This window comes from Mus musculus, chromosome 9 (assembly GCF_000001635.26).
Source record: "Mus musculus strain C57BL/6J chromosome 9, GRCm38.p6 C57BL/6J".
In the NCBI taxonomy this organism is placed as follows: domain Eukaryota; kingdom Metazoa; phylum Chordata; class Mammalia; order Rodentia; family Muridae; genus Mus; species Mus musculus.
Window position 1 is genome coordinate 35,091,386 of NC_000075.6, and position 10,000 is coordinate 35,101,385.

The 10,000-nt window shown below is 43.1% G+C and overlaps 1 protein-coding gene across 4 annotated transcripts in view; it reads right to left on the minus strand.

Moving 5' to 3' along the window:
• St3gal4 (ST3 beta-galactoside alpha-2,3-sialyltransferase 4) overlaps positions 1–10,000 on the minus strand; it is a 70,289-nt gene that overhangs the window by 44,810 nt on the left and 15,479 nt on the right. Inside the window, exon 1 of one of the 4 annotated variants that reach the window (XM_006510110.4) lies at positions 7,514–9,960. The exons of the other annotated variants lie outside the window; for them this stretch is intronic. Coding sequence (XP_006510173.1) covers positions 7,514–7,555 — 42 coding nt within the window. The 5' untranslated portion in view covers positions 7,556–9,960. Of the gene's footprint in view, positions 1–7,513; positions 9,961–10,000 lie in introns of those variants that run through there. 4 annotated transcript variants of the gene reach the window in all.

The window sequence follows — 10,000 nt, forward strand, 5'->3', positions numbered from 1 at the left end:
GTATAAAACTCTAAAAGAACTATTTTATGAAATTAAACTAACATTTAAAAATAAAAACGCCAGTCCCATTGCTTTGCTGTGGCTGACTCAAAACTCACTACATAGCCGAGGTTGGCCTGGAATTCGATCCTCCTGACTATGCCACCGGAGTGCTTGATTAAAGCCATATGTGACCATAGGCACATGAAATATATTTTGTTTATAACTGAAATTTGTGTCTGTGTGTGTCTGTGTTTGTGTGTGTGTGTGTGTGTGTGTGTGTGTGTGTGTGTGTGTGTGTGTGTGTGTGTCTGTGTGTTTCTGGGGTTAACACCCAAGGCCTTACTTATCCAAGACAAATATTTTATCACTAGATTTACATGTCCAGACTTTTTAAAGTTGGCCTCATCAGAGAACCTTGCAGCAGACAGTAAAGCTGCAGAGACAGACTGCATAATTCTTAGCCCTAAACAGGACATCCATATCACATACCTTCCTTCCAAGTCTTAGGGATTTTTGTACTACAGTGGATAGAAAGGGTAATAGAGTCAAAAAAAGTAGATGACAAGATGTCTTTGGGATGCAGCAGGTCAGCTACACAATAACCACACAGAGATGTGATAGCATACAGAAGATCTGTGCAAGCTCAAGGCAGACCCAACCCCAGCATGAAGAGGTGAGGTAGGCACTAAGTCCCATTTTTAGTCAAGGAGCTATTGGCAACTGACAGCTCCTGGGAAAGGAGGAGTCCATTTTCTTTTTCACCTTTTCTTTTCTTTTCTTTTTTATTTTTTCCTGTCTTTCGTTCCTTTTTTTATTTTTTTGAAAAAAAATTTTTTTGGTATAGAATAGAGTTTATTCAGCGCATGGGGAGGGGAGTTAAGAGGGTCCTAGAGTCAGAGAAAGGCAGAGAGAAAGAGTAGATAAGTAGAGGACGGCCATGACCATGTGGAAAGTTGGAAGAAGTGAATGGTGAGAGAGAGAACAAAAGATCAAGAAGCAAGAGAGTAGAGTTCATTTCCTCATCTTTCTGAAGTATCTGTGAAGTCAACCACACTTTATCAGAAGACTACACACCCAAGAATATAAGAATATATGGATATTTTGAATTGGACTTTGGGGTAGGGAAGGAGGCAAGTATCTGGCAAGAGTCTGGGGAAAGTAAGGAAGACTAATGTATAGAACTCTAAAAGAACTATTTTATGAAATTAAACAAACATTTAAAAATAAAAATGCCAGTCCCATTGCTTTGCTGTGGCTGACTCAAAACTCACTACATAGCTGAGGTTGGCCTAGAACTCTGGATCCTCCTGGCTATGCCACCACAGTGCTTGATTATAGTTATATGTGACCATTTTTTCCTTTCCTTTCCTTTCCTTTCCTTTCCTTTCCTTTCCTTTCCTTTCCTTTCCTTTCCTTTCCTTTCCTTTTCTTTCCTTTCCTTTCCTTTTTTCCCTTCTGTTTCTTTCTTATTCTTTCTTTTTTCTTTTTTGTATAGAATAGAGTTCATTCAGGCATGGGGAGGGGAGTTACGAGGGTACTAGAATCAGAGAAATGCAGAGAGAAGAAAGAGTAGATAAGTAGAGGCCAGCCATTACCATGTGGAGGGTTGGAGGTAGGGAATGGGGAGAAAGAAGGAAAAAAAAGAGCAAGGGGCAAGAGAGTAGAGTTCATTTTCTTATCTTTCTAAAGTATGTGAGAAGTCAACCACATTTCAGCAGAAGACTACACTCCCAAGAATATCACTCCCAAGAATATCAGGATATATGGATAGTGAGAATTGGACTTTGGTGTTGGGTTATCTGGGAAGAGTCTGGGGATGGGAGTCAAGATGACTATATAAAACTCTAAAAGAACTATTTTATGAGATTAAACAAACATTATAAATAAAAACGCCAGTCCCATTGCCTGTCTTTGGCTGACTGAAAACTCACTACGTAGCCTGAGCTGGCCTAGAACTCTGGATCCTCCTGACTCTGTCACCAGAGTGCTTGATTATAGCCATATGTCACCATCGGGACATGAAATACATTTGTCTTTTATTAATAACTGAAATTTGGTTCTTTCAACCTCTGTACTACTATTATTATTTTATTAGCCTGTTAACTCACGGTTCCCACATCTTGGACACTATGGGACACTAAGTAGCATAGTTGAACTGTAACTACTAGACTCCATTCAGGCCTTTCCCCATGTCAGATTTCCAGGTACTGCTATGGGGCTATTCATGTATTAATCTAGATAAGCCTCTAGACAAACCACTATAATTGCTTCCATTTATAGACAGAGAGGTGAAGGGCAAAGACTAAGAAAAAAGGCTCAGTAACACAATAACACATTCGACTAGGAGAGCTACTGAGGGGCTGACTTTGGATGAAACTATCACCACTCTTAATCTCTAGTAGAAACTGCAGATGTTCTCTAATCAAACTAACCCATGGCAGAGTGGCTCACTGGATCCTAAGTGTAAGACCATTCCTGGTGGTCAACTTGACTACATCTGGAATGAACTATAATCCAGAAACGGAGGGCATACCTGTGATCCAGCTCTTGAGGCTGGAAGTCACAAGTTTGTGACCTGGATCTTGGCAAGGAGATCTTGAGGCATAGTGGCCATGAAAAGCTTAGGCCCAGGCAAGGTAGTCCACACATTTAAGGACATTGAGGCAAGCAGATCTCTAAGTTCAAGGCCAGCCTGGTACAAAGCATGTTCCAGATCCAGATGTGGTGGTATATACCTTTAAACTGGGCCACAGCTACTGGAAGCCTACACAAGGACACTGGAAGAAGGGAGATTCACTCTTCTTCACCTGCTTGCATTTACTTGCCAGCACATCTGTTGGAACCTACTGCTTCAGGATTTCAGCTTATATAGAAGCCCATCTGAAACAACTAGCCTCGTGGGACTGAACAATTACTAGACTCCTGGACGTTCCATTCCTAGCCACCCATTGTTAGGTTGGTTGGGCTACAGACTGTAAGTCAGTACAATAAATTCCCTTAATATATAGAGATATCCCATAAGTTCTGTGACTCTAGAGAACACTGACTAATACACCAAGTATTGGTCATCTGATGCCCTTTGAAACAACTAGAGATGTGTCGAACTCTGGCCCACCAAAGTCCTTTAAGTGCTTCCAGCAATTAAAAAGAACTGTCTTAACCTCTTCTTAGGCCACTCTTCTCAAGAGACAAAATTGCTAGTACCCAAAGCCCTGGTGTCCCTCTGGAAGCTCTCTAGCATGTTTTCCGTACACATGGACACCAGACTTGCAAGCATACTGACAGGTGATATCCTTTTGGTATGCCAAGTCTCCAGGGCTCTGCAAACATGTGGCCTCTCTTCTAAACTTCAGTTTAGGACTCTACTAAACCTGTTTCCACACATTTCCCTGCATGTCCAGGTGAGTCTCCATGATGTTAGCTAACCCACAGCAACCCTTCTTAGCTTAGTGTTACTGCCAGTATCTCAGGGACGTCAAGCACGACTTGAATATAATATGATTAATGCAACCTCCTGGGCCCATCTCGTCTCAGTAGAGGGTCAACAGCCTGGTTCGGCATTACAGTGATCCCCATTTGATGGCTTACCTCCCAATGCCAATGAAGATCTACATGACCTGTCTTAGCAGATCTCCTGGGACCCTCATAGCCAACTCCTCTCTTCTTCATGGCCTGTTTTCTCATGTGTCTTGCCTCCATGCCTTGGTGAGGGAAACTAGACACACACCTTCCTTTGACCTCCGCACTGGCTATATGCTAGGCACGAGGGTTTTGTCTAGACACAGGCTTGGATAGCTATGTATCTAGCTCTTCATTTACCTTCTCTACACTTTCCAGGAGCCATTCCCCACACAGCCAATGCTTCCCAACCTGTGATGATTTTGTTGTTGTTTTTTTCTTCTTGCTGCTGTACCATCAATAATTAGAACTGTGCCCGGCACACAGTTAGTTCTCAATACAAATTTGTTGGATTAACGAATGGATCTGTTCATCAGGAATCATTGTTATAATACAATGGTAATAATGTACAGTAGTACAATAATGGAAAAACTTGTGGTAATAGGTTGGGTCCCCTTGGCACTTCTGGTACAAGCCCCAGTAATGTCATAGCTGGATGTCAGTCCCCATTCCTGTGTAGTGTGATCACAGGAGGGCTGAGGTGAGACTATTCTTCCAGGCTCATTTAGAGACTGCAGAGGAAAGAGACAGCCACCTGTGGAAGGTAGGGTTGTCCTACAAACCATTCAAGCACAAATGAAAAAGAGGCACATAACCTTCCCAACATAATCACAAGGGTCTCTCTGGTGCCCTCCTTTGGGCTCCACGCCCACCCAGACATCCTAGCCTGGAAGACTTCCATGTAGAAACACTGTATCATCCATCTAATACAGTATCTGAATGATTGATACAATGTTAAGACATTCATGTGATGTCTTACTAGTCACAAGACATTACAGGGAACCGCCTGAAAATTATACTTCTGGTGTTTGCCTAGAGGGGCAGACACCAAATTCCATAAATTCTCAGGGCTAGAAAGCTGAAGCCCATGTGACCAAGTGGCTAGTCAGGAGGCCAGGTCAGAGCCAGGATAAATAAAGGAGAAATGGTTGCCAATAGTAACCTGTCCCAGGTTCTTCCAAGCCAAAGCCTCCTGAAGATATTTCTCTTCCAATACTGCCTACCCAGGAGGCTAAAGATACTGGAATCTGGGCTGGCTCACCAGCAGGCCCTCTCTCCTCTAGCTCTCAGATGCCTTATGTGAAAATAGTGGATTATACTAGCCCTGATCTGGCCACACAATACCAACAAGCCCATATGACCTAAAATACTTGGGTAGGGTCACAATATGGCTCAGTGGGTTAAAGTGCTTGTCACCAAGACTAATGACTTGAACTTGATCCCAGGGCCCATATACTAGAAGGAAAGAATCGACTCTTGAAAGAAGCTGTCCTCTGCCTCCCATGAATGTACATGCACACGCACACACAGTAAACAAAAAAAATGGAAAATAAACAAATAGAAAAGTATTTAAATATTTAATGTGGCCAGTTAACACTGACAGGGGTTCTAAGTAGAAGCACTCACTGACTTCACAGACATTATAATTTTTAAGAAGCAAACTTATTGAGAAACCTAACTACATTAAATGTATAATACTTTGATAATATTACAATATTAAAATTAATTTCACCAATTTATTTTTAATCTTTTTTCCCAAAACATGATCCAGTATTTGGGAGGCAGAGGCAATATGATCAGGAATTTAAGATTATCTTCTATACAGAGCAGATCCGAGACCAGCCTGGGCTACATAAGACCCTGTCTCAAAACAAAACAAACAAAGGCTGAGGTAAGTGCAATTGTCACCAAGCTTGATGACCTGGATTTGATTCGCAGGAACTATGTAGAGACAAACAGAATCCACTTCCATTAAGTTGTTCTCTGACCTCCACATGTAGTACACTGAGACATGTGCATGCACATATGCATGTGTAAACATGCATACATACAAAAATAATAAAATAATTTCATTTTTCTTCTTCGTCTTCATCTTCGTCTTCTTTGAGACAGGGTTTCTCTACATAACTCTGGATGTCCAGATACTACTATGTAGACTAGGTTAGCCTCCAACTCACAGAGATCCTCTTGACTCTGACTCTCAAGTGCTGAGGTTAATGCTGTATATACCACTTTTTATTTTATTTTCTGTGTGTTTATGTGTGTACCTGAATATATATGCACTGCATGCATGCAGCTCTGCAGAACCCAGAAGAGAGCATCAGAGCTCCTAGGTGGAGTTACAAGCAGTTGCTCTGCAACTTAAGATGCCCATGAACTTTAGGTCCTTCTGCCTCATTTTCCTCTACACTGCTATTACAGGTCTATAACACTATGCCTAGCACGGCGGTGCATTCCCAAACATTAACAGGTGAAAAGGCACAGACTGGAGGATTGAACAGGAGATCAAGTTCCTTGCACTATGCATATCTAATTAAACTCACTGTACCTCCTCCCCATTAAACACACCTTCCTTCCCCAGTGAGAACAACTTTGGCTGTATATCCCTCTCCGAGCAATCTGCACACAGAAGAATAGAGGCTGGGTATAGGCAAAGGCATGAGTCAAGGCCAACGGTTTCATGTTTGGGTCTGTGTTAGGACATGACCAATAGTGTCTTACCTGCAGGATTTAAAATCAGTGTAAAGGCTAGACTCCCCACCCTTCTTGGCCACAGCATTCTCCTAGCCACCCAGTTGACAGGAGCCTTCTCATTCCACATTCCTCTTTGTCACATCAGTTTGCTTCAGCTCCATTATGGCAGTTATACCATGCTATCGCTAATGTCCACTAGACCAGTCTCCCCAACACCAAATTGAATACCAGGTACGTGGTAAGAAACTGGCACAATTTTAAAATGAGCAAATGCCTAAATTATTATTATTTGTTCACTCAAGCAAATAAGCAAAACAACCATCAACAGAAAATTTCATCAAGTTAGAAAATTCCAGGCCCTCTTCTGTACTGACCTGGACACCCAAGGAAGGCACTGAGGCTTTCTAGAGTCTCACACCACACCGGGAACTCAGGGCCAGCAAGGGTGACTACTATCTGCCAAAAGCCTGTGGCTACTTTCAAAAGGACGCCTTTATCAGCTTTATCACATATAGTTTCCAAAGACGTGGCAGTTGACATTTCTTACTCAACTCAACCACTACCAGGTCCAGGCTGCTGGAACACACAAGAAGCTGAAGACAGAAGACTTCAGGAGAGATAAGGGCCACTGGAACCCTGTCTCTCTTTCCTCCTCCTATGTTCCTCAAGATAGCTTGGCATTAAACACAGGGAACCAGCTGAGGAGTGCTTGAAGCTCTGGCTGCAGAGAAAAGGGCTATGGACTCCGAAAAGCCTGAAGTCCAACTCAGCCTCTACAGCCCCAACTGGGGTCCTACTCTAGAAAAGGGGTACCAGCTTCAGATGCACACCTTTAAATTCAGCACTCAGGGAGCAGTGGCAAGCCAATGGTGAGGTAGTATACTTTTAATCCCCACATTTGGGGGGTCAGGGGTGGGGGCAGTAGCAGGTTAAGCTCTCTAAGAGTTAAAGGCCAGCTTATATAGCAAGTTTTAGGACAGCAAGGCTACAGAGTGTGACTTTGTCACACAAAAAAACAATAAAACAAAACACCTACATAAAGACCCAAAACAACAAAATGACAATAACAAGATTAAGTTTGCAGAGGTGTTCAAAGTTAAGACATATCATGCTGTTTTAAGCCCATAGCCTCAGTGCTGGACCAGTACAGAGCAGGCATTTGGTGTGGCACACAACAGTAGCCCCCTCCTGCTCCAGGTCTGTCTCACTACAGCAAAGGCGGGGCTCAGCCTCAGCTCCTACCTATTCCCAAATCTGTGCTCACCCGTGTCCTCTCAGTGGCTGCTTCTACTCCTGCACCCACAGCACAAGAACGCAGTTGCCTGGAAAGACAGGAGGAGAGCCCCTGCCCAGACTCCACCCAGCACCAAGCACCCACCTGCTGGCCCAGACTCTCCGGCACACTGGTGAGGTACAGCATGGCAGGGTGGGCAGGAAGGAGGCAGTCTGAGGAAGTTGTTTCACTGTTGCCAAGCAGCACCTGAGGCTACTGAGCAAAGCTTCTTTGCTGGGCAGCTGTCTGTCCAGAAGAGACGCTCCAAAGCCACTGCCTGCCTCACAGTGGTGTACAGGGCTCAAGAGTCAGGCTTCAAATGAGTCACACACAATTCATGTGATCTACAAATATCAACAATCCCACAAACTGGGGAAGGGGGGGCCCACTAAGCCAACGAAAAACAAAGGGTACAATAAGATCCAACAATTCTACTTCCGGGTATGTGCCCAATGGAAGTGAAACCGTGACGCCCAAGAAATTTATGTACTACAGCATTGGTCAGTCACAAAATCCAAGACATAGAGGCAATCCAAGTGTCTAAGAAAGAATAACCTGATCAGGAGCATTTGGTACCCAAGTTTCATGGAATACTGCTCAGCCACACAAGAAAATTCTGACCGTCTGTACATAATGGATGAACACTGAGGACAATATGCTGAATGGAAGGATGTGGTCACAAAGACACACACTATCTGACTCTACTTATATAGCAAGGAAGTTTTCAGTAGTCATAGGAACAGAAAGTAGAGTAGTGGTTGAGAGGATAAGATGGGAGCAGCAAAATGGGTTGTCCAGGGGGTTCGCCGATTCTACTTTACAAAACAAAGAGTTCTTCAGAGTGATGGTGGAGACGGCTGCACGCTATCAACGTACCTAATGCCCTTGAACTATGCACTTATGATTGGCTATGAAAGGAGTTAGGGAGATGGCTCAATCCATCAAGTACTTTCCCTGAAACACAAGGACCTGAGTTGATTCCCCAAAATCCATGTAAAGATCCCTGGGTCAATTTGTATAAACCTAAAAATATATATATATTTATTTTGTGAGCATGGTAGTACACACCCAGACAAGCCTAATTGGTGAGCTCCAGGCCAATGACAGCAGATCCTATCTCAAAAAAAAAAAAAAAGAGGTAGTGTTCCTGAAGATGACACTGCAGGCTGTCCTCTGGACTCCACCTGAACACATACACAAACACACACACACACGCACACACACTTTCAAATTTTAAATGATTAAGATGGAAAATATAATGTTATGAAATGTTATGACTATGTATTTTCCCATAATAAATCAGAGAGTCGGGTTTGACGGTACATGCTTATAATCCTAGCCTATAATTCTAGCACTTAGCTGAGATAGAAGGCAAGAGTTCAAGGCCATCTTAGGCTACACAAACAGAAAAATGTATTTAAAAAAAAAGAGAGAGAAAGGAAGTCATACACACCCCAAAGCCTGGCAATTCCATTCCTGGGTGTACCCCAGAGTAAGCCTCCCTTTCATACAGACACCCCATCCAAGAGCAACAGAAGAGCAGAGCAGAGAAGCAGGAACCAGACAGGGCGCTGGCTAAGTAAACTGTGCTCTGTTCACATAATTGAGCAGTACTTAAATTGATTAATTCATCCATGTGGATCGATTCAGATAAACCTAAAACTATAAATGTAACTTTTACGTGTTACAAGCTGATAAAGTATTGATCAGAAAGCAATATTGTTTGTAGTGTGTGTGTATGTCTGTGTGTGTGTGTGAATTATGTGTGTATGATATAAGAGTAAACAGAGTATACCCAAGTTTGAGTGACAATTGAATTCTGGACATATAAGAATAGAATTGACTATAGACGCAATCCTTTAGTTTTATACATGCACTGTGCCTCTTTCCCTTGCCTTCTTACCTCTCAGTCTTTCTTCCCCCCTCTCTGTGCTGAGATTACACCTAATGAGCAGTTTGCCTGGCAACCTCTCCCCACCCGCTTTCTTCTTCCTCCTCCATCTTAGATGGGAGCTCTTGTAGCCAAGGACAGACTTGCACCCCCGGGGTCTCCCACTTTTGCATCACCTTTACATTTCTTTCCTTTTGGGTAGCATTGTGGATCAATCTTGGGTCCTCCTCTATGCTAGGTAAGGAAGACACCACTCAACCCTTCACCTTTTCTCTCTTAAAGGGAAAAGGAAGTCTGACAGAACATGGGGAAATGCTCACGTTTACTAACTTCGTGATTTGGTTGGTTAACGCTAGTCTCTTATGTTTTTAAGTTGATGGGCTGGAGACGTGGGTTGGTGGGAAGAATGTTTGCCTGGCACATACAAGACCCAGGTTCAACCCTCAGCACTGTATAAGCCAGGTGTGATGGTTCATGTCTGTCATCTCAGATCAGAAGTCCAAGGCAACTGATTCTTGGCTCCATAGTGATCTTGAGGCTAGCCTGAGCTAAATGAGACCATACCTCAAGGGGGAAAAAAAATCAAAGTAGAACAATGGCATGAACATACAGCTTACTGTGAAGAATATAAACGCCACATATGAGAAGATGCTCACCTACATGTAAAAATCCCAGCCTGGGGGCTGGTGAGATGGCTCAGT